The 25,943-nt window shown below is 30.3% G+C and overlaps 2 protein-coding genes across 4 annotated transcripts in view; one reads left to right on the top strand and one right to left on the bottom strand.

Annotated features, from left to right (window-relative positions):
- Window positions 1–16,226, bottom strand: part of LOC126550052 (basic phospholipase A2 pseudexin A chain) — a 23,735-nt gene extending 7,509 nt beyond the window's left edge. For 2 of the 3 annotated variants that reach the window (XM_050200857.1, XM_050200858.1), the window contains exons 1-4: window positions 15,860–16,226; window positions 1,852–1,993; window positions 229–360; window positions 35–141 (exon numbers count right to left, since the gene is read on the bottom strand). In XM_050200857.1, coding sequence (XP_050056814.1) covers window positions 35–141; window positions 229–360; window positions 1,852–1,993; window positions 15,860–15,926 — 448 coding nt within the window. In that variant the 5' untranslated portion in view covers window positions 15,927–16,226. The remainder of the gene's footprint in view (window positions 1–34; window positions 142–228; window positions 361–1,851; window positions 1,994–15,859) is intronic. The other variant, XM_050200856.1, reaches the window with a different exon arrangement.
- LOC114132662 (zinc finger protein 91-like) lies at window positions 6,737–25,943 on the top strand. The gene is made up of 3 exons (XM_027998174.2): window positions 6,737–6,895; window positions 6,983–7,162; window positions 22,145–25,943. The coding sequence occupies exons 2-3, from the start codon at window positions 7,112–7,114 to the stop codon at window positions 25,493–25,495; spliced, it is 3,402 nt and encodes a 1,133-aa protein (XP_027853975.2). The 5' UTR covers window positions 6,737–6,895; window positions 6,983–7,111; the 3' UTR covers window positions 25,496–25,943.

The following is a 25,943-nucleotide window of genomic DNA, read 5'->3' as shown; positions in this document are numbered from 1 at the left end:
TTTTTTTTTTAATTCGTTAATTATATGTACTTACAACACAATGGTTTTTTGTTGTAGCACGTCCAGGCGTACGGCGTAAAGTATTCGAGGAACATTGGACAATCGGCACTGTCGTAGCACCAATCGTGCATTTTGCAGCAGCTAAAAATTGTCCGGAAAGAACAAAGTAAAACAATATGAATTTCCATCGTTTGACGAACGACAAATAGATTAATTGTGTTTATTAACTTGTCTATAGGATCAACCGGCGATCCAGAACCCAGGAAACCGCAGTAACAGCCGTAGCCAAGGTAAGAAATTGGATTGCAACCGGTAGCGCACACGACCATATTGTACAGCTGATATACACTCCTTTTGGGTCTAAGACAATGCAAATAGGCACGAACATGGCAAATTAACAACAAAAATATTAGATATTGACCTTCTTAATATATGTACCTAATTGTAGGTAATTAGAGCAAGGACTCTCATGCAGCATTTGCATATATTACGTGTTGATTGATTGTCTAGCATTATAAATAGGTAGCACTCACAAAATATGTTTCATAGAGTTTTCACTAGGTATACTACGTCTAGTTAATGCATAGGTATAGTTTAAACATGATAATTGACGATTGTTTTTATCATAAAACAGACAAATTATTATGTAATAATGCGTTACTAATAATATTTGAATAATGAAAAAAGAAGAAAAACTACGGATATTTATAGTATCGTATACATATATGATTATATGTTTACTGTCTTTAAAGAAAAATTGCGTATTATGTAGATTTTTGGATAAAAGATTCGCTGGTATGATTTATAAAAAAAATTACTTTAAGTTTATTCTAAGCGATCCATTTAACGTAAGATACTCATTATTTCAAAATATAATTAAGATTTTGAAAACATTTTTATAAAATATATTTTTAAAGGGTGTCCTGTGAGAATTTAACCATTGCGATATTTCCTTAAAATAATGGAGACATCGTAATTTTTTTTTTATATATGATTCACAGAAACAATGATTAAAAGTATTTCATATTTTAATTTAATTTAATGTTTTGGTAAAAAATAAAAAAAAAATGTTTTATTTAATTATTTTCAAAAAAATCGAAGTAGATATTTTGTAGTTTATTTTTCTGAACATTTTGATGTTTCGATATTTTATTTTCGTTAATTTCATTATTTTTTTGTATTTTTTTTAGTTTCGTGAAAAATTGTGAATTATATATTAGTGCCAGTAATATCAAACATGTGGCCCACGGGCTCGCGTGGCCGGCAAATGCTTTCACTGTACTAAAAAATATTGAAAATCATAATTTTAATGAAATAAAATATCGAAACGTCGACATTTTTAGAAAAATAAACTAAAAATTTTTTTTGAAAATATAACTAAATAAAAAATTATTTTTATGATATCTCCATTATTTCAGAAAATATCGATCGCAATGGATATCCTCACGGGGCACTTAATTTTACTACTTATTATGATGATTATTCCGTTTTTTTTTTTTATAATGACAACATAGATTTTAAATCGAATTTTGAAATAGTTGTTTATTTTATAAGTATGTATTTTAAGTTGAGATGAGCGGAATGTAGTAGGTACTACGCAACATGTTAATTCACTGCTTCACTCATCAACTTTTAATAAAAATATCTAACTCATAATATTATGTTCCCATTAAAAATAAGTAAAAATGTAATTGATAGGTAAATAGCAATAAAAATAATAAAAATACATATTTTGTTTTTCCAAAAGTGTTATAAATATTCAGTGTCTTACGTTAAATGGATCATCTTGTACATAACAAATAAGTATAATATATTATTAAAAATACACCATTTAATCGTGCTTTTTCATACCTATATTGGTCTTTACCGCCGGATTGGCCGGTCTCCAACAAGGCCGACGGTCCCCATGGATTGTTCGTGTAGCTGACGTAGATTTCTATGGGCACGGAGGTTCCGTTTTTGTGGTATATTTTTCGAGCCAAAGTGTTAATATCTGCAAAAAAAAAAAGAAAACCTATGATAATTCGTGTTCTTTTATGTAGGTACTTGAGTGTGTGTGCGTGTATGTGTCTAAGTGTGTGCATACTATTACGTGGAAAATTCCTGTAAGTCGCATTTTACGATTTGTTAAATGTTGTCGATGAAGACGGAGAAGAAAGCACGTCTGAAGATCTGTTTGATTGATTGATTGATGATGCGTGTGTTTATCGAGAATCCCCCACATGCGGGCGACAACGTTACACGCGATATATTTGAAAGATCAGAAACCCACAAAAGAGCTAACTACAATTTTTTTACGGCCCAATTAAAAAGAAAATCAAGTTTTGCTTTTCCGTGTTATTATATTTAAATATATTGTATATCATTGGTATAACGACGGCCACCGGTCAAAAAACTCTAAAATCTTGTATTGCAGAAATTAATAATACTATTATCTAGATGGTTTTAACTTTTAACACTATAACTATTGTATCTTTATCATATGCCTACATAGTATAACGACATCTAACCTTTAAAAAAGTCACATCATTTTTATATCTTAATTTTAAAATACTTGTTTTTTATTTTTATTTTAATACTATATGTTACACAATATCGTAAAACACTTGGTTTTTATAGAAAAGTTTTATATATTTTCTAATATCTTTTTTCTTTTATTGAAAATATAAAAAGTGTATAATCAAACGCGTTGTAAAAAATAACAAGACGCAGTGGTTTAATAGATATAGAAGCGTCTAGTGATACAACTTCGAGGTATATATTTTAAATACTTTTATTTAACTATATTTTACAAAATTGAAAGGGGTTAATGTATAGGACGTGGGTAGTAAAGTACGATAATAGATATAATAATATGCGTTGTATATAATATGTGAATAGTCACAATAACATGATTACAATAATAGTCGACGTATATTGCATTTATATGTCGTAGACGACTCTCAGACGTATTAGACAGACGATCCTTTGATACGACCGTTGCATATTTATCTCATTTATATATAAGTAGGTATGCGTCCTATAATATTATAACTTGATCTACAATGAAGACATATTATAATGTTTGGTGTACAATATATATCTCAAATAAATTATTAGGGATTATTAATTTACATTACACGACTAAAATATAAATACCTAGCTATATGTGATATATACCTATGTATATATAGCTCTAATTTTGGATACGGAATATCCTTATTTATTATTTTATAATATATAAAGTGATATCAGTTCGTATTGATGGTGAACGAGCAATGGCATTTAATTCGATTTTAAAACAAACACAACATGATAATATGATTGAATTATATGTGTGCTGTGGCTTGTGGTTATGTTTATTAACGTATAATACGATATAAACACAGTTTTATACAGAATAATTCACCAAACATGATACTCATTATTTTGTTTTAGTTCAAAATCAGTCATTGGATTTTTTATTTTTTAAATATAGTTAAAGACTATATTTTTTCAAATCTTTGAGATAATTTGTACTATTTCAGTAAAAGTGTCTCATGTGAAGATACAAACTATTGTTTTACAAATGAAAATCGTCACTATTTTCTATTGTAAACGTTTTTTTTTTGAAAATTTCGATACATTAAGATCAAAATTTGACTTAGTAGTTCTTAACTTTATATATTAAGGTTCTTAATAATAAGGATATCTTTCTAAGTAGTATAAAAAAATATCAAGACATTTAAATTATGGTCTTTAATATTTTTAAAAATCCCAAAGATTAAAATTTGAATAATTTTATTATTAAAAGAATAAAATGGATGGGGGTAAGCATACTTAGTGAATCACGACTCTGTAGGTAAATTAATAAAAATTGCATTATCAAACCACATACACAAGTGAATAATTGGAAAATGTAGAGCGTATAAAATATATAATTTATCATCTGATACTTACATACCATAATTATTACTATACAGTTAAAGTGGCACTTAGCAGTAAGTGTTGTTGAATATAAAATTAATTGTCAATGTATTAATTAATCTACTGGCTATACTTTATAAACCATGCTGCTTATAACTTCTCTCATTCATTGTAGGTAGGTTAGTTCATACCAATTCTTATTTAATTCAATAACAATTTTCTTCTTTATTTTTATTATTATTATTTATTATTAACATTACCGCTTAATTAATACTTACATACCGTCTATAATAAAAAATACTACCTTTAATATTAGTAACTACGTGACTAAAATAGGTACAAATAATTGCAGATTATGCTTATCCAACAATTATTACTTATTTCAGATTTCTATTTCCACTTCCGGAATAATCGAAATTATTGTCATTTTCATTATGCTAAAACTTCTTAGAAAAAATATATCAACTCTGCTGCAATTGAATATTGTTTACAAATAGAATCTTATAATACAGTTTTACTTTTTTGTATTCAGTAATATTATTCTGACCTGTAAACGATAACAATGTCTTTCATTTCTTTTCTGCGCAGAATTTATTTATAGTTTATACTATGTATATATAATATATAGTATTCGTATTCCCTATAGCGGCTATAGGCCAAACAATACATACAGACATATATCACGTAGATGTTTTTACTGTAATCAATTTTCCTAAATTTCTTCCACTCATAAAGAAATTTAAAAGAACATTACTTTTTCGGATATAAAATTAAATAATTGAACGAAGGCTACTCGTGTCAAACCTAACCTCGCTTAGTTAAATATTTGGAAGTACGCTTTGATTTACAAAACGATTGAAGGGTATTCCGTCTCCCATACAATCGTACATAGGTACCTATACAGTAATTCTGTCTAGGTGCATGCGAAAATAGATACGCAGATACGTCACACTCGCCATATTATATATTATAGAGTCGAGTCCGTTTCGGTGCATAGGAAACGGAATTTGCAGACTGCTATATCATATACATATATATATACACTTGGACATTTTCATATTGCGTCACACAGACGGTGCAGCGTGTTCGGTGTAACAAGATTTTCTTTTATATATATATAATAAATAATAATAATATATTATGTAGTTTTCATTTTTATAGAACAAGGTCTCTTCAATCGATAAATATATTATTACGTCCACAATATCATGTGCTGCTGCAGTTTCCCATTACAATAATGAATAATTGTATGCAAAGTGTACGCCGAAAATCCGCGTGGCCAAGACGATAATTAACCAATTCACACAATAGTTGAGTTGTCGGGTAATCAGTTAAAAAAAAAAAAAAAACAAATAAATAAATAAACAAATGAAAAAAATGGTGGAGGTAATCAGTGACCTTACTACATACACGCATAAATCGATTACACAACAAATCTATACCTCGTTGCTCATACCAATATATTATATACTAATCAGTCGCTACCGCTACCACATTATAATATAGGAACAATTATACTAAGTAGATTTTACGTTTTAAAAATAGAATTTCAAAAGTAGCTAGTTAAGTCGATTAGTTACGTATATTAAGTTTAGATGAGTTTATTAGAGTGGTATAAGATAATGTTTGTTCACTACATCAGTCATTAAAATTTTAAATATTTTTTACTAATAAACTATTATACGTAGATATACTCATAATAAGTGTGATTTGTGCACATCAGAATAGTTCAAAAGTTGTTCTGATAAAGAAAACATTAAATAAGAAATTAAAAATTTAAGCCGACAATCAAAAAAGTGAAAACATTAAAAAATTATAGTTATAAAAAATAGTAAAAATTAAATTTTTTCAAAAATTTTGTTTCGTAAATAATTATTTCAAATGATGCGAAATCTTTTTTAAAAATGTTGATAGTTTTTGAAATAATGACTGATTTTTGATAACATAATCCTTGTACTCGTATAATAGAATTTTTATATTTTTATCGCTAAATTATGCTGTATCAATCGAATAGTGGCTTAATTGATAAATTAATGTATAGGACTGTAACGATACCAGAAAACAGAAATTTAATTATATAGTAACGGGCTATGTAATTAAACGAAAAAATATCGTTAATTATAATTATAAATAAATGTACTCCTCGAGGTTTTATAACCACACAAACTTAAAAATATTCTTCGAGAAATATTTATATTTAAAAATAAAATAAAATATTTATAATGCTTTAGTTAAAACACATCCATCGCCTATGTAGGTTCAATTAAAATTTCATTATATCTATCTTTATTAACATTTGAAAGCAATTTTTATTAATTTCAAGAATTCAAATCAAATTCATAGTAATTTAAATTAAATAAAAATAAAAATAAAAATGTAAATAAACTCTACAATTAAAATTGACACCAAAAATATAATTTCAGTAACAAAAATTATATTCTAATGATTTGACAATAATATAAAATATTTTAACCTCATCGAATACTTCAATAACACTCATTATCAATCAACTATATTAATATTATTAATTATTGAATATACTTCAATTATTATATGGTAATATCATAAACCATGTTATTGAATTATTCAAACTGCATTTTTCACAACTCTATTTTTACTATAAACTTTACCATACTGTAATATAAATTTTATTTTAGTAGGAATTCAATATTTCGTAACATTAATATTTTTATTTTTTTTAAAAATTATTTTTGAATATGTAGTACAAAAAAAAATATTTAAAAACAAAACTATTTTATAAAAAGATAGTCTCTTAAAATCTATAACGTTACTCCCATGCCCTCCTTAATCGGGAATTAATTATTTAGTTTTTGGATACTTGATTATAATTTATTATTGATCAGTTGTGAATTTATTATTACTGTTTGTAGTCAGCTTATATCAATAAAACGATTTAATAGCCATAGATTCTATTATACATGATCATTGCTTTGGGAGCGTTCTTCTATGTCAAAATCAATATTTTTGGTGACTTCAATAAGGATATCAGGTACATTCAATTATTATGCTTTTGATTTCATCGAAGCTTTGATTTTTGATTTTAGATTTGTTATTTATATATTTTTTTTTATTTCAGTTACCAAATAAAAACTACTTTCATTGGTACAAGGTTTAATAACTATTTACAATATGTAAATATCAAGAACAATTATTTTGAATTTTATATTGATTTCATTTTCGTTATTTCAAACAAATTGTATTCATAATGAGAATTTCAAAGAAAAAGAAAAAGGAAGAAAAGTTTGAACATATGGTGGTAAGTTTACTATAAAATAATATTATTTATTAATTAATTATCGAAAAATTATTTTATTTTCAATTAAATAAACTCATGATCAATTGAAAATGTAAATCTATTTTATAATTTATCTACCATCAATAAATAGTAGGTATGCAATGAAAATGTTACAATAATAGCTTGTACATTAAAAAGTATACATAAAATCATTGAAAAACTTTAACTATAAGATAAAAAAAAAATTGATTACCTAACTATTTGTATTGTTAACTTAAAAACATGCTATTATTTAGTATTTAAATTTTTGACATTTCCTTTACTCATGCCTTTCTCCCGTCTTGATATTTCCTGTCACCGCAAAATTAAATATACAATTATTATTGAATTTGATTATAATATATAATCGTGGTTTTTCACAACTCCACGGATATATATTATAGTCTGTTATATAAGATGTTGGAAACATGTACTATAAAGGTTCTCATATTTTCGTTCAAAATGAGTAAAAAAATTTTACTCGATCAGCATTTAATAGTAAATAATAATTAGGTAATGTCGAATAATATTATATAGTCTATAATAATATATGAGAAATAAAAAATGTGTCAAGTCATTTTTAGGATTTCGGAAAAACAATATGACCCGCGTTGAATACTTACAATGGCTATAATATTTTATGTGTAGGCATTCACTATATATCATAGCAAATTGCAAAGTAAAATAAATTCATATCACGAGGATGAATATTGGCAATTGCTACTTGTGAGAGACCTTTTAAATGAATATAAAATGCACACATGTATTATATAATATGATAATATATGTTATTGTTTTTATTGCATTTTTTCCATCTGCGTATAATGTATAAGAATAATATATTAAATATAAATGCGTAGGTGTAGATCAATCACACAGTTATGAGAATCTGATTCGCTCCCAATAATGATGCAATGACATATATAAAGTTGGCGTGAAGTGCAATAAATAAAGTATATCATAGGGAATGAAAAAATTCTATTATAAACCATATACTCGTAACAGATAGGTTAGAAATATATAAAAATATACACGTAATATATTATGTTTACATAAATTTGTTCGTACATTCAGTTATATCCGAGGTGATCTAACAAGCATGCTCGCCCGCCTCTTATTTTCAATAATGTGGTTAATCAAATTTAGTATTTGAAAATTTTAAATATAATTAAAGACCATATTTAAAAATATTTATGAGATTTTTTTTGTACTATTTAAGTACTCTGAGATTATAAATCAATTATATAGATACAAACTCATATTTTTCAAATGATATCCCTTTCTAGTGTTCATTTTTTAGTGGGTAGTTTTTCTGAACATTTTTACATATCAAAATTATGATTCAAAAGTATAATTTTTAAGTTATTATAATTTTGTGTACTATAAGGACAATATTAATCTATAACAATTTTAAAAAATATAAAAAAAATGAAGTTAATATACCTAACTATGTATGCAATATTTCATTTATTTTATAAAAACATTTAAGGATTTATTATCCTTAGTATGTACAAATGAATAACTGCAAAACTCTTTGTTAGAATTTAGAATTAGGTACTTCAAAATTAGATTTAAAAACATAGACTAAAAATTTATATCGTAATAAAGCGGATTCTCATTAGTATTACTGCAGGAGACTTTTTAATGTAGTACAAAAAATTTCAAAAGTTTAAATATTTTGTCTTTAAATATATTATTTAAAAATTCCAAAAATAATTGAATTGATTCGTTAGGTAATAGAAAAAAAATAGAGATATGCCAGCTTGGCGAATCACACTGTATACACTGTAAATTTTATGGTTAAAATTATAAATATCGATTTTTTTTTTTTTAAGTATACACGTTTAACAACGGTTGTATGTAGGTACGTGAATGAAATGTGAACAATCAACTATTACTTAGATTGTATGTTAGCATTTTGTAACAAACTTACAATGGAAATGTCGAAAATAATATAACATATTATACATTTATATTAAATAAATGATTATTTCCCAGTAAATCAAATAGACATATACTATAAAAATAAATGTATTTGTATCATACTAACAAGACGAACTTTCGACTTAAAAGTATATATGGTGTAGATAACAATAAATAATGCTGTTATAATAATAATAATGCGTTAAACGTATTTACGTAGGTTATTCATCTTTTACAAAAAAAAAAACTATTCTTATTCTTCTTTCCTACCTTTGTATCGTGCACGTTAAATGAACCAAAAATGTTATTTTTTTTATATTTTACAATATAAATTGTATGTATATTATTTCATATTCCAATAAGTTACACTGGTTCTAATAATATTATTCTTAAAACACTTTGCTTACTATGGCAATTATTTTTATTATAAACTTTAAAAATTTAAAATTATTGAGTTTATAGGTACATAGTATATTATCGTTTAATGATTTTAAAGGGAAGGATAAGACAGCAAAACGTATATGGTCAACCAAAATCAAAATGTAAAAAACAAAATCCCTGATTTTTCTAGTATAGTTTTACTAATCATTTTAGTTACCTACTAATAGTAAGTAAGAACATCATAAAAGAATAATTGATTTTAGTGGAAATGAATAGTAATTTAGTACCTATACTAATTAGTAGTCAAATATTTATCTAAAAACTAGTTTCTGTATTCTTTATCTTAAAACTCAATACTCGAATAGTTTTTTGTCTTGTTCTTACTCTTAATTTGTATAAATGTCCAATGTATATAAGAACTCATAGTATAATTTGTTAACAAAAATATTTTTTTTTAATTTCACTAGAATTTATAATTCAAATTATAAAATGAAGTATTGGTATTTCATATTCATAATTTTAAAATGATTTTAATAAAATAGTAAATAATATGCTCGTTAAAAAAATAACAAAATTCAGAAAATAGCCTTTTATAAAAATATAAACATGTTATTCTATATTATATAATAACAATTTAAAAAAGATAAAATAATTTAAATATGTTTATTAGGTAGGTTGTGTGAACTTAAGTCTAAAATAATTTTAGTTATCCATCATGTGTAAAACGTAGTATATACTACGTTATAAAAACATGGATTGATAAATGTATAACTTAATTTAAAATTACATTATTTTCACTTATTTATTCGTCATTATTAAGATAGATTAATAAATGTAAGTACAAACACTAATTTTGTATTTTGTTATTTTAATGAGGGATCAATTACTTAGTTATAATTTATAACTATAAACTGAAAAATAATTAGTAAAAGTTCAAAGGAGTAACAATTTACGGTATTATTGTGTTTACCCGACTGACATAAAACGAATTTTACTAAATAAATTAGTCCGAAATAAATGTATGCCGTAGAATAAGAGTAGGTGGATCACCCGATATAGATATATACTTAACATGTACTACGAGCATAATGTTATGTCTTATATTATACAAGATTTCCAATAAGGCGATTACGTTAAATGAATTTCGTTAAAATATTAAAATCTTTTGGCTACAATCTTATAATCAAATCATGCTGTGATAGGAAAAGTGAATAATTATTCATCGGATACACTCTGATGATGGTTTGCGTGACGTCTGTTTAATGTATAATGATTGAAAATGGGAAATGTATCATTTCCCAATATACAAGTACACAATTGCTCTGTGCTCGAGACGAAAATCAAATCCATTGCGGTAGGCATATATTTTTATTTCAATGTCATTGCAAACCGCATATTTTACTTTCTCGTTTCTAACGGACCACTCGTTACAATTACTAACAATTAATAAACTTATATCTATTATAAGCGTATTATATAGACATCGTACGTCATTTAATTGTTACGTTTTGATGACTGAACACGTTATTTGAATTAATCGGTTGGTCTTGCTTATTGATTTACGACACAAATATATATTTAACTTCTGAATTGCCATACATTTGTCCGTCGTACAACACTACGACTCAATGGTCTACTAGATTTACACACAACAAATTTCATTAGGGAAATTTCTATCACAGAATAGACGATACCTATACGGTTATATTATTATGAAGTACGTTTTTGAGTTTAGTGTCGTCGTTCGAAATATTTATGCAAGAGATATACCTACTTATTAGTTATTTATAAAATTCAAATTTCGTTATTTCGTTTACACATATTATAAGTGTAGTACTTTAATAGTTTAAACAATTAATAGCCTATATTATAGGCCATATAATAATAGACACGTAAAAAATAATTTACTTGAATTTTAGCCTTTAGGTATTACAGTTACATTTGTTAATACACCATACATTATAATAGCTTATAAATTATAATGATTATTTTAAAAAGTTATAATATTCTAAATCTTGTGAATTAAAATACAATATATTATTAAATATATCTTGAGATCTTCAATATTTACCAATTTATGTAATCACAATGAAATATATTAACATTTTACGTCGTTTGACCTAAATGTAAAGCTTTTTCAAAACAACCGTCGACCTGCGTTTCTTTACGAATATTGAATTTTGATTTTTTAAACGCTAATCACAATTTAAACATAATATATTAATTTTATCAGTCTATTGCATAAGCTATAATATTGAGGTGTCACTGACTATATTTTTTAAATCTACAAATAAAATTATTCAGAAATTCCATTTTCTTTCAATTTTGGTTGTTTTCGTTATTATATTGACTTTTTTCATTTAAATATTTTTATCAAAATTAAATTTATAAGTTTCTTTTTATTGGCTCTATAAAGTCGTACCTACCTATACTACAACTCGATATTACGTTGGTACAATTTTTTGAAATCTTATATATTTTTAAATGTTTCCTTTTTAAAATATGAACTTCTTCGATTCCGAATTTCCGATACTTCACCAGTCAATATCATCTATCAGAGTTTGCAAGAATTACATAAATATTTTTAGGTATTTTATTTTTTTCAATCAAAATTTAAAATATTTTTTATATTAGGTACTTACTTAATTTTTTTTTGTCTTTGATTTCTGCATTCCTATTTTTAGAAATGTGCATACTTTGGTCTATAAAAGTTCCAGTTTAGTTAATTATCATTGACAGTATCAGTTAACAATACTATCAAGCACATATTATTTTTTAAAGTTGGTCGTCTCTGCAGTCGTTTACTGTATTAGAGAAGTGATAATAAAATTTCTGTTGGATAGAAACTAAAGTATTTGAATATTTCACTCATTATTCGTGTAGTTTAATGTCTTATGGACTTTTAGCAAACTTATATTTAATTTAATTTTATACACAGTTATAATCTTAACCTATTTTCTAGCGTTTCTCTCATATAATTATTAAGTTTATAATGTAACAAATAATTTTTGACAAAAATATTTGTAACATTATTGATTAGTTATTACAATAAAAATCTTAATTCCTAACTACCTAATTTAAAATCGTAAATTTCGTCATTATTATAATTCTGAAATTGTCACATTGTATTCATACAACGATCATTTGAATAATATGAGAGTACGAAAAAAATATAGAAGCATTAATTATTTTTTTTTTTTTTTTTTAATATATTGGTATTTAATATTTGTAAAGATGCAATTTACTGTTATTACGTGAGTATAAATTAGAAATGATTGCGTAAGAAGTACAGCTATACATTTATGATGATCAAGTCATGTTTATGGCCAATAATTATTTTTTGATTTGACTAAACAAATAACTTGTATTTTTTTTACAATAATTTTAAACATAAATGATAAAAGTGTACACGAACATTTTTACAACATTTATTTTTGATTACACAAAATACCTACATCGAATATTTGTTTTGTGACGACAATCTGGTATTCAAATAATACATTTCTGACTTCTGTGGCATGTTATTTTTTACATTATCTCCTTAATTGCAATATATAAATACAAATTCTACTTTTATAGGTAATGATTATTAGTTTTATATTATTTATTTTTAGCGCAAATTAAATTGCACTGAACCGAATGATGAATAATATAGGGTCCTATTGTGTATGTTCCGAAACGGAAACTATCTAATCTATGTAGAATTAAGGCCTTCAATTCTAGGCAGGAAATACACTTTGAGTGACTAAAACACCGATGAAATGTTTTTAAAAATTATATAACTTTTGATAAAAAATAATGTAAAGAATTGTAAATTAGTTTCCGTTTTAGAAATATTACAATATTACATAAATATTTTAACTATAATTTCTTAAAATGTCATACATCATAATTTATTATTATTAAGATAATACATTTTGACGGTTCTATAGAAAATAGATATCAATAAATATTATGTAGGTAAGGTTTAATATAAATGTTTAAAATATTGTGTTTTTTAATTAATTTATAAAATTATAACATACTTTCCACGAAAATATATTTTAGCACAATAAAAATTAAATATCATTTAATTAATTTAAGTGATATGGTAATATGGTATACATTAGGAAAATATAGACCTTACATGATACAAGAATAGTTGAGTGTAACTATTCTAAGTTTATTATAGATATCTCTTAGTTATTTTTTTAATATTAAAATTTAAATATAATCACCTATTTTCTAGGGGAAGTTATAAGCGCCTATTGTTATTCCTATATTTTTATCATGTGAAAATTGGTTTAATTTTAACTTTTACGTTCCGAAATTTAAAATATTTTAAGTATCTAAAATAAAATAATGATGAGTTTCTTAATTATTTCATTTTTTATAAATTTACAAAATCGGCTTGTATAGTTATTTAAATAATTTTTGTAGAGCATACGTTTAAATGTTTAATTGCATTTGTTTTACAAATACTTACAACAAAACATGTGATTTTCGATTTCGAAATTGAAAATCAAAATCATTATTCAACCCAATATATTTACGTTGTAAAGATGAATCCACCTTCAACTTTTGAATTCCTTTTTTCGTTTTATCAAGCTCGTAATGCACATAAAATGTTTTGTATTATGTCGGTTACGTGTAAGAAAATATAAAAATAATATTTTACGAATAACAATAAACTGAAAGATATATATAATACAATAAAATAAAACCCACATAGTGCCTCATTGCTTTCATCGACTGCAATACTAAATTAAATAAATAAAAAGGACCTACACACAGTAATAATAATGTATAGGTATAAGTCGTCTGACTTAAGGTGAACGTCATAAAATCAAACCAATTTGTCTCTACCGGAACAACCACTTTCAGTTCAATGCGATTTTCTTTATATAGAATAAAAATGAAAAATTGTTTTTATGAGTTCATTTCTATACAAACACTATACGTCTATAATACATACATTCAATTTTCTAGATTTATTCAGATAGTTTTAAAAATAATAATTGTTTAAGTACAATATTGGCTGTATGGATAGAATTTCCAATTTCTCTCGAATAAAGTTCACGACGCGAAAATGTCGCACGCGCTGAATAATACGCCTGCAACCATCATCGAACAATTTCGACTTGTAAAAATTTATTCGGCATAAAACAAAAAACCAATTGTAATATAGTTAGGTAGACCACATTTTGTTGGAAAAAATTTAATGCATTGCCATGACAACATTTTATACAGAATCAACTCGTATACATAATAATTATTATTTGAACGAAAGTGTACGCGTTTTGTCGTTTTGGTTGGCGATTTTAAATGATAGACACAAAACTGAAAAGAAATCCTAATCCGACGCAACGACCTGTGAACACAATTACAGATGAAGAATCGCCAATAATGACTTCAAATATTATAATTTTCTCTCCGAACTAAATCGTAATAATTAGATCTATCACTTATATTCTATGTCTTATAATGTTTCGAAAACGACAATATTAATGTAACGAATAATTCAGTTTGTAAATAAACTCGTCATATTCAATATTATTCATGCTGAATATTATTCGCATTTAAAGTTTATATTTCGATGTTTTAAAATATTTTAAATTTAACATGTGCTGTGTAATCGTGTATACATGGCATAAATCTAACCTCTCGAATAGGTAGTTATATTGTCAATAACATAATTTTCATCCACCCTTTTGTTTGTTCAATGCTCATACAGTCAAATTACACCATGAGGTGTATTGTTATGACATTATAATAACATGACATTTATCATTACCTAATGCATTTATCAAATGACAGGGTAAATCGTTCCAAGTTGTTCCAAGAAAATTGTTCAATAAACTCAATGTTTACACTGTGTGAATTCCTGATGATGGATATGTAAATCCTATAAATCATAGTTCTTTTTTATGATATATTTTTGTCCACATTGGCCGCGATTTTTTTTCATTTTTTTTTTCACTTGTATAACTATGGTATATCGTTGAACTCGTAGGTACCTATCTAAACCCACGTGGTCAACACATATAAAAAATTACACGTACTTCAAGCTTATGTATACACTTATAAAGATTTATAAACGGGAAACAGTAATTTACTTTGACCGTGTGAAATATATATAAAATAATTAGCGAAAGTTTCTCAAGACGTGTGCAAATAGATTATAACGAGTCCTGAAAGATATATACATAAGTCGCCTGTGAAAAACACACATATATAATATGTGTGTCGTATACAAGCTAATTGTAAATTTTCCAAGAGTTTAGGACAGACAAAAGACTTATGAAATAGTATATTTTACTGCTTCAACGGCAAAACGTTTCTGAGAGACTTAGCGGATTTAGCATTTAATTTGTATTTATTCAAAAACAAACTCACCTTGCGAATGTACCATTTGCTGTAGGATGGCCAGCAGAGTGTATATTATGTCGACTGGTTTTAACATGATTCGGGGAAAAACTCGCGTAAGATTAAATAGAAATAAAAACCGAACGCCCGAATTTTCCCCCGGACGGCCACAACGATGTTTACCTAGCTGTTTCGGATAATCGCATTTTATAAACGCATACGACTTAAAACCAAAAAAAAATAAACGATTAACAAGAGAATAAAACGCGAACGTTAGTCCGCTCGTAAAATATTTAGTGTTATAATTGATTTGTATAATTGTTATTAATTTGTATATTTTTTTTTTTTTTTTGGCAAACAGCCCACCACTATTTGTTTACGACTAAACCGCTAAAAACCCGTTAAGTTCCTCGGTGGCAGATCGGCGACCGCCACCACCACCACTTTCACCTTCACGCCCGCAACGTGCGGCAGAAAGCGAAAAACCAAGACGTAAGGTTCAATGTCGTTGTCATAATGATCCCCCCCCCCTCATAAAGGTGCACAGCCTAACTTGATATACAGTTGGAAGTCGAACGATAATAATCCGCAGATCGCTATCCGCGGTTAATAAAATAAATATTAGTCGATATCGATTTGTCTGATGTACGTAATTATGGTCAACATTGTTTAGGACGACAATGATATCAATATTAATAATTTTATCTGTTATAATTGTAGAATTCATGATAATATTCGATAAATCTGAATACACATATTTATTCAAATTCTATGCCATATTTCTTAGATGCAATTTGTATTTTATGTACTTTTAATAATTCACTTAATGCAACCATACACAATCGTTACAGTTAACACTCTATTAATTTTTTCCGTTAAGTTGTACTACATAGTTGTTTAATATTGTGGTTTGTTACTTCTAGTTCTATGAAGATTTCAGTATATATTTCAAGAAATTATTAAAATAAATCAAAATTTAAAATTTCTTAGGAATCTCAGAGATAAAACTACTTGTATTTGTAAACTTATATAGCTTATATTTATGCATATTACTTTGAAGAGGAAACTGCAGCATATTGTTTGAATTATGATTTTTTAATAGACGTATAGAATATACAGTAATGATTACAAAGTGAAATATTTCTTGTTACACGAAATCCCTGTAGTAATAACACTTCATAAATTAATGATTTGAAAAAAAAAATTATAGTAAAAACTTAAAAACTTTCATCTTTTCATTGATAATTAAATTTATATCATTCAATAATATGTTCATTTTTTTTTCTCCGTAATAAATTTGTAAGCGCATTTGTTATTTTTCGTGTTATAGGCTTAAAAACAATATTGTTACTTTTTTCCGTTTTTAATGTTTTCATTATAACAAACATTATTAAAAATATATTTTTTCATAAACCAAGATTTATCGTTTATTATTACTAGACATTCATATCCATTAAGATTGTATTGTTGTTTAAATAATGTATGGTAATATAATACTTTTTTATTATAAATTGCACGTGCTGCTACATTATTAGTTCAGTTGAATATTATTAAATTCTATATAAAAAATTGAACTATATACATTAACTTATTAGTTTACGACTTTATTTGCACATTTATTTATGACAACCAAATTTATAACACACCAACACTGTTGGTTTACATACATATTTTATATTATTATTAATAATATTGATTTTGACTTATAAATTTAGAATTTTCAATAATTACAATGTTACTTATTTAATGTACCTATTGATATACTTTATTATTATGTCATGCTATCATATATTATCATAAATCGTTGATTATTATTTATCATAATCTTACATTAATAAAAATTGTTATCAGTTTTATTTTTAGTTGTAGATAAAGATCCATACAATACTTAAGTTATACACACGGATAATTAATATGCAAAATTATCGAGTTCGGTAAAAGAGTAATTTTCTTGTTTTTTTTTTTTTTAACTTTCTCCTAATCTTCAATCTGTTTACTCGTGTTAATTTCGAGTTAGTCTAATTAAATGAACCATTCTATTCAATTTATATTTTCTTCCTTTTGGCGTATAATACATGCAAGTGCAGCGTATACGCGTAGGCTATAATTTACAATGCGAAATTCAATACACATATTTGTATCAAATTACTAACAACAATTTTATTGATAACAAACTCAAAGCGTACAATAGAAAATTGTTACAAAATGATTTGCGAACTATTTACGCGATCGGTAAATTGCAGATTGTTTGTAAAATTTATATTACGACTAAATAATTTAATATTTCTACAGAAGTCATATCGTTTATTATAGCGAATTTTATTTAAATGGTTCAAATTCATTAAAAATGTACATTTGTAATACGTATTCTCACGGGCTAATAAAACGAAACACACAATCGCTCCTTACGAATTCACATTGTGTTACGTATACTTGTTGCTATATCGCGGTTTTATTGTTTAACATTTTTTTATACCTGTATCACGTCAGCCCCTCTGTATATTATATAGTATTTATGTTCTCATACTATACATACACGTTTTTTTGCCATACGCGTAGACACGGATAAATATGTCCAAAATTCCGATTCCGAGTCTTTAATATTGATAACTGTGATCGAGCTACGAAGGATTTTTGATTTTAAAAAATTGTCGCGTACCGGGTCCGGATAAATCATATTTATTTTATCAACAGACGATCATTATCTGTCAACCCGTTCCAATGCTCATCGATGTATCTACCTATATATACTGTATAATAATAATAATAATGAAAAATCATAACACTATTACGTGACTTGATGGCTGAAACTAACACGATAACACGCGAAAAATATTAACCTTGGAGCAAAAAAAAAAAAAAATAGATACACGTTTCGCTCTTGACCGACAAAACGCATTATCATAATGCGATATTATTGGCAATCGGTCGTTAAAAACGGTTCACAGTAGGTGAATCCGAAATAATTAAAACATTTTAAGACATTTTAATTTGATACATATTTTTGATTTGCATACGTTTACTAGCGAATTCACATTTTTACAATTATTTCATATTTACTTACAATATTTCATATGATTATAACATAATACAATATAGTTGTATACTTATATGACGTGTTGTATTACTTTCATCAATTTAAAAATTTATAGAGTACGTCATGTGATTTACACATCGATGAATACAATATTATGTGAAGAGTTAGGAAAAAAATCAAACATACCTAAATGTTTGAAATTCCGCATTAAATGTAAATTTTAATATTAAATAATAAAAATACACAAGATCAGATACAGTTATCAATAACGAGGAGGAAACTATTTGATTTTAGGTGAGTTACAGTCAAATGTCAATTATTTAAGAACGCATTAAAGTCTACAATATCCATTAGTGCATTTGAAAATTAAATTAGTTTACAGTATAATTTGTATGCCATGTAGGTTGTAGGTAGAACGTAGGTATTTTATAGGTTCTAACCTATTACCCTATATATAACGATATATTATATAATTGCTAACGTAAATAATATTATGAGAAATAATTTATCAAGTACCGAAATTGTCATTTTTTTTTTCAAAGTTCCAACTAGATTTATCGGATTTTAACATGAATCTCAAGTCACGTAATCATGTCATGTTTTTTCATGTGTATTTAAATTTAAAATTCCGTGAATTTATGAATTTCTAAAAAATGCATATGTAATTAATTGGGAAATCACAGATATTTATTTCACATTACGTGTTTAAAACATTAAATTATAATAAAATGCTAAAATAAAAAATATATTAATAAATAGCGAAAAAACTAAAAATATCTGAACCTACTAAAATAAATATTTCATAAGTACGAGTAAAAAGATAAATACTGAAGCAAATACTTCGGGTTCTAAATAAATAACTGATTATCGATCATCTTGTGTAGATTCTAAAAACCATTGGAATATACTGAACGCATTGAAAATAAAATTCCACGCGTAATAATAAACGCGTATAATAATAAAATAAAAAAATGTAAGTAAAATAAATTGACAGATTTATGTGATATTAAATTCACGAATTTATGTAAAATATATTCGTAGATTTTATATTCACAAGATTGCGTACATTAATTATAATTTCCCGTACAGCAGTTAACTACAAGTGAAATAGAGACCTCTACATCCAACGTAGATAAATGTTTAATAGTATATTTTAGCTAATATTCTTTATTTATTTTTTTATTTCAAATAAAATCATGTCTTTTAGTATAACGAATTACGCAAACCATATTGAAAAGTTCAAGTAAAATAGTACATTATAACGTTGTTTTTACTAATTAAAAAAGGTATCTGTACATAGAAAGATAATAAACTGTTTTGAATTATTTTTAAAACTATTAATGTGTAAAAGAATAAGAGTCGAACTAAAAAAAAAAAACACCGTTCAGTTGTACAGTAAATGTCAATTATGGGTCACCGTTGTGGATGTATTCAATTTGAATTTAATGACTTATCAATGAATTCAAAAAAACAATTCTGAGCAGAGGCGGCTTATAATATCACTAAGTATACTTAATTAATTTTTTTTTATATTTTTTTTATAGTGATTTGTTTTACTATAAAAAAAATTGTTAATCATATAGTTAAAATATGTAATATCTTCCCAAATTTGAATTTTGAAAATTAATCTTATGTATGCTTTAGATTATTTGGATTCAGTATGAATTGCGTATGAGGAATTTTATATTAATTTTTCAATCATTAGTTATAATAATTGCATATTTTCTAAATTTTCAACTGCAAAACAGTTTTCATTATTTCGACGAATTTTGAAAACATTTGATAAATTGTGCTTCATGTGCAGTGTTTTGAATTTTTAAATATTTTTTTATAATTATAAGAACTACTTAAATAGGACCTAATACTAGTTGTACTTTTGACTACGATTTACTCGATCGATATAAAGTTAAGAAACTCTAAAATTTATTGGATCGTAATTTTGAAATATATTCCCAACGTTATAGTAGATACGACGACGAGGCGTTTCATAATACATATAATAGTATAATACCATTTTATAGAATGAATTTCAAAACTTTATTGACATTACCCTATTGGTATATCGGTCACAGAATAATAACCAGGCCCAGCAAATTACCATTATAATGTAATTACTATGTATTATTATTATATACGAGTAGGAACTGCCTATATTATCATGCGCCTATACGTATTGGTGTTATAGTTATTCTAAAATGTCCGTTATTGTAGATTTTGGATCTTTATAATAATATCGATCGATATTATATTCTATATAGACGTTTCAATATCATATAATTACACGTTATATATATATATATATATATATTATTTGACCCGATGGGATCGTATATATATAGGTAATATGCGTATCTATATAGTACAACGATCACGATTTCGGTTCTTTTCTTCGTTTGATGTACGTGTGGGTATACGTACGGTTCGTTTGTGTAGGCATATATACACACTATAATACTATAGTACTTGTGTATAGGATCATGTACAGTGTACATTGTGCGACTATCGGGCGAACGCCGTAATAGCCACAAGGACGGGCAACAAATCTAATAACCGCGATTGTGTTGCGACTAATAATAATAATAATAATAATATAATAATAATCAGGTCGACGGAGTACTGCTGCCGTCGTTTAATAATTGTATATTATATTACATTATATAGTAGGCACATATATATATATAATGCAGCATAATGCTGTCACTCGTCCGTAATGCTGTGTATTGTTGTCGCCGACCACAACGAAAACGCGTAATCGCGAGAAAAAATAATCGAAGAGTGCGTATAGGTGTATGATGTTCTTACAATATATACAGCTTTAAAGGAGACACTAATCTATATACTATATGTCAATATTAGATAGTGATCGTAAGAAGTACGGTAGTCGGAAATAGGGGGAGGGGATGAGTTCACATCTCAAATAATCTTATTAATAATAATATATTATTTAACATAAACAAATATAGATAATAGAAATAATAAATTAAACTTTGGTACTCTTTTAATAAAAAGCATAGTCTGCGAGAAAGCGACTTGGTTTTAAGATGATAATTTATGAAAAAAATATGAAATTGCCAATTAACTAAAAAAATTAACTTTGAAATAAACTATTAGGTAGATATCAGATGAGTTAGTGAGTAGATATTAAAAGCAATTTCGTGTCTCGTATCTTGAGGTATGGATATGTAATATTATTATATAAATATATATTGTAGAATATCGACCAATACCGATATTTTGAATCGCACAATTATAATAGGTAGGAATCATTATCGTTTCAGAGAGCAAGCGTAACGTACACGCAGACCGAAAACGGACATCCGGTAGTGTTGATGCCGGCAAACACTGGACCTTCAAAACCGAAAGCGGTGTGCTTTCGAAAACCCCGGAAACGTCGCTCCTTCGCGGCGTCGCGTTGTCACCGGACGTCGTTCGACCTGACGAATCAAGTGATCGTTTACTTCGAACCGGGAGGCAGCGGAAGATACGAAGTGGTCGGCGGCAGGACTCCGGGTCACGGCAATGTTGAGGACTCCACCACAGGACAAAAGTCCGTCGGACGTACCGCAGAACCTACACCGGTGGACGCGAATCGGAAAGGCAGGCCCAAGGGATCCAAGAACAAATCTCCACCATCGTCGTCTGCAACGCCATCCGGATCCGTCGCGTTCAACTACCGGTGCGAGAAGAAGTCGCTGACGTACACGTTCGCTGGCCCTGTAAAGTGCAAGTCGTGCGACCGGACGTTCAACGGCGATCCGGTGGCCCACTGTCTAGAGCACCATAAGACCGTGTGTCCCATATGTGGACGGACGTACCGGCCACCGCTGTCCACGCACATCAAGTCTCACGGGACCCAACACGCGTCGCTGACCGTTTCCTGTTACGAGTGTTACGCGTGCAAGGAGAAGTTCGGCGACGAGTCGACCATGGCTGAACACGTGCGATCAGCGCACCACGTCACGACCGCCGCCGAGTGTCCGCTGTGCGGCGTCACCGGATTCGAGACCGTCGACACGGCCGTCAATCACCTGGTGGAAGTCCACTGTCCACAGAAGACGTTCAGCCACCCGACGGTGTACCGGTGTCGGGTGTGCCTGGCCGGGTTCAAGAGCCAGATAAACGTGCTGCGGCATGCGTGCAATAAGATCAAGTCACCTCAGTGCACGGAGTGCGGCAAGACGTTCCCGTCCAAGATGCGGTACGCGTTCCACTTGCAGTTTCACGAGCACCCGAAGTGGGCCACCATGCACCTGCACTGCGACTTGTGCCTGGCCGAGTTCGAAGACGAGTATCAGCTGTACGATCACATCCGGTTCCGGCACGAGCTGCACGACAAGGCAGTGTGCGAGGTGTGCGGCCGAACGTTCAAGTCGTCAATGGGCTTGAACATCCACCGCCGATATCACAACGGGTCCCGGGACTTTGCGTGCAAGTCGTGCGACAAATCGTTCCTGAACAAATCCACGCTCCGCGAGCACGAGATTTCGCACATGGAAGTCAAACCGTTCCAGTGTCACATATGCGGCCAGTATCTGAGCCGCGCGTCCAGGCTCCGGTCGCACGTCAAGACGCACCGGGCTGCCGAGTCGACCGAGCAGACGTGTTACGGGTGCGCCCGGTGCGGTTACGTGGCGCCCAACCCGGCCACGGTCGCCGATCATACGAGCAAGGAACACTTCGACGACGACGCGCTGTTGACGGCGACGGTGGAAAAATACGGATGTTACGCGGTGAGACTGTCGTCGGTGGTCAAGTGCGAGTACTGCGACTCCACGTACCTGGACGCGGTGCACTTGAACCGACACAGAGACGCGGCGCACGCGGGCGGAGGAGCCGTCGACGGGGACGAGGCGTTCATCTGCGTGGTGTGTTCGTCCACGTTCAGCACTTACTCCAGACTGACCACGCACAAGTTAACGCACGGGATAAACATGGAGTCCTCGTGCGCCGCGTCCGTTAAGCCCGACCGATTCGAAATACCGCAGTTTTTCTCTTGCGAATACTGCGCCAAGATGTGCTTACACTACACGTACTTTTGCCTGCACCGGCGACTGAAACACCCGCCCGACGTGCAGACGCACGTGTGCGAACATTGCGCCATGGAGTTCAAGACTTCGTGGAGACTGACGTACCACAGGAAAACGGCGCACGGTCAATCCGCCGCGACAGCCGACGCGGACGAGAAGCCGGCCGAGATGTTCAACTGCAGCGTGTGCTCTCGGCAGTTCGTCAAGATCGGCGCGCTCAACTTGCACAAGACCCGCACGCACATCGACGTGGTCGGCGACGTGTGCAAGTACCTGTGCCACCAGTGCGGCAAGTTTTTCAGCTCCGAGTTTTCGCTCAAGTCGCACGTCAAAACTCACGATTTCGTTGTCGGCGGCGGTGGCGGCGCTGACGATCGCGAAAACAAATCCTTCGTCGATTTCGACGAAGCGACGTCGCAGACGCGGCCGAATAACCGGCGCCGCACGTACCGGAAATCGGTGACAAACGCCGCTGCACGTCCTACGACGCCGGTCAAGCAGTCGTGTCCGTACTGCACCCAGACGATCGACGACAAGGCGACGTTCATCGAACACGTCAACGGTCACCTCAGAGATTGCAAGCCCGTGTTGCCGGCGGGCACGGTTTGCGAGCTGTGCGACGCGCGTTTTGGCGACTCCACGATACTCAAATACCACCTGGACGACCACGTGAAAATGAACCAAGCCATCCTGTGCCGGGCGTGCTACTCACCGTTTCTGTCGGAGGCCGCTCACGACGCGCACGTGGCCTCGACGTGCGAGTTCGCGACGATGCCGGTCAACGCTTTCGTGAACTCGGCCCCTGCCGACGCTCAACCCGACGTCAAGTTCATCGGCGTATCTGACGCCCCGCAAGCCGACGTCCTTCCGCTGATCGTCGACTGTTCGGAGATTTTCGGCAAGAGCACCACGACGATCACGTCATCGTTTACAGTCGACCTAAAGTCCATCGAGTTGCAGTCCACCGAGCTACTGTCCACCGAGCTGCAGTCCGCCGAGCTACTGTCCGCCGAGCTGCAGTCCGCCGAGCTACTGTCCGCCGAGCAGCAGTCCGCCCAGCTGCAGTCTGCCGAGCTGCAGTCTGCCGAGCTGCAGTCCACCGAGCTGCAGTCCACCGAGCTGCAGTCCGCCCAGCTACAGTCTGCCGAGCTGCAGTCCGCCGAGATGCAGTCAGTCGTGATGCAGTCCACCGAGCTACAGTCCGCCGAGCTGCAGTCCACCGAGCTGCAGTCCGCCGAGCTGCAGTCCACCGAGCAGCAGTCCGCCCAGCTGCAGTCTGCCGAGCTGCAGTCCACCGAGCAGCAGTCCGCCCAGCTACAGTCTGCCGAGCTGCAGTCCACCGAGCTGCAGTCCACCGAGCTGCAGTCCGCCCAGCTGCAGTCTGCCGAGCTGCAGTCCGCCGAGATGCAGTCAGTCGTGATGCAGTCCGCATTCAAGGAACCATTAGCCGACGATAAATTCATGGAATCGTCCGTGGTCGATGAGCTCCTGTCTATAATATCCACGCCTCGATCTTCGGCCACGCTGGATACGATTGATTTCCAACAATCAGACTACATGTCGTTGGAAGAAATATTCAACAGCATCTCCTCTTTGGACTGACGTTCTTACGTATAATATTATATTATTACAGTGTTCGCGATATACTCTAATGCAATAACTAGTTGCTGATTATTTTTTTTTTTCCCGATATGCATCACATGTTTTCTTGTTCCTATACTTGCGTTTTTTTTTTTGCGTGCCTATTTTTAACCTCGTTTTTTACTTTTTACAAAGACATTTTTTTCGAAAAACATATCTATTTATTTTTTCGTCGGCCTCCAAAAAGCAAACGATATACTATTATGCCTATACTCGTTTATTATTATTGCTGTTATTATTGTCAATGTTTGGGCGTCATACCCATAGTGAATTTTATTTTTGTCTCAATGTCGTGTTACATAATCTACAGTAGTGTTATGATTCTCGTAAACACATTATATTGTATATTGTATTATATTATCCAAAAAATGAATTACAAATTAAAATAAATTACAATGATTATTCTGAA

This window comes from Aphis gossypii, chromosome 2 (genome assembly GCF_020184175.1).
Source record: "Aphis gossypii isolate Hap1 chromosome 2, ASM2018417v2, whole genome shotgun sequence".
Classification (NCBI taxonomy): domain Eukaryota; kingdom Metazoa; phylum Arthropoda; class Insecta; order Hemiptera; family Aphididae; genus Aphis; species Aphis gossypii.
The sequence above is the reverse complement of the archived record's forward strand: the minus strand, read 5'-3'. Positions and strand labels throughout refer to the sequence as shown.

Excerpts from the sequence above, each read along its gene's own strand:
- LOC114132662 (XM_027998174.2), top strand. The coding sequence starts at position 7,112 with ATGAGAATTTCAAAGAAAAAGAAAAAGGAAGAAAAGTTTGAACATATG. Across the intron at positions 7,163-22,144 it reads AAAAGTTTGAACATATGGTG|AGAGCAAGCGTAACGTACAC; the intron begins GTAAGTTTACTA and ends TTATCGTTTCAG.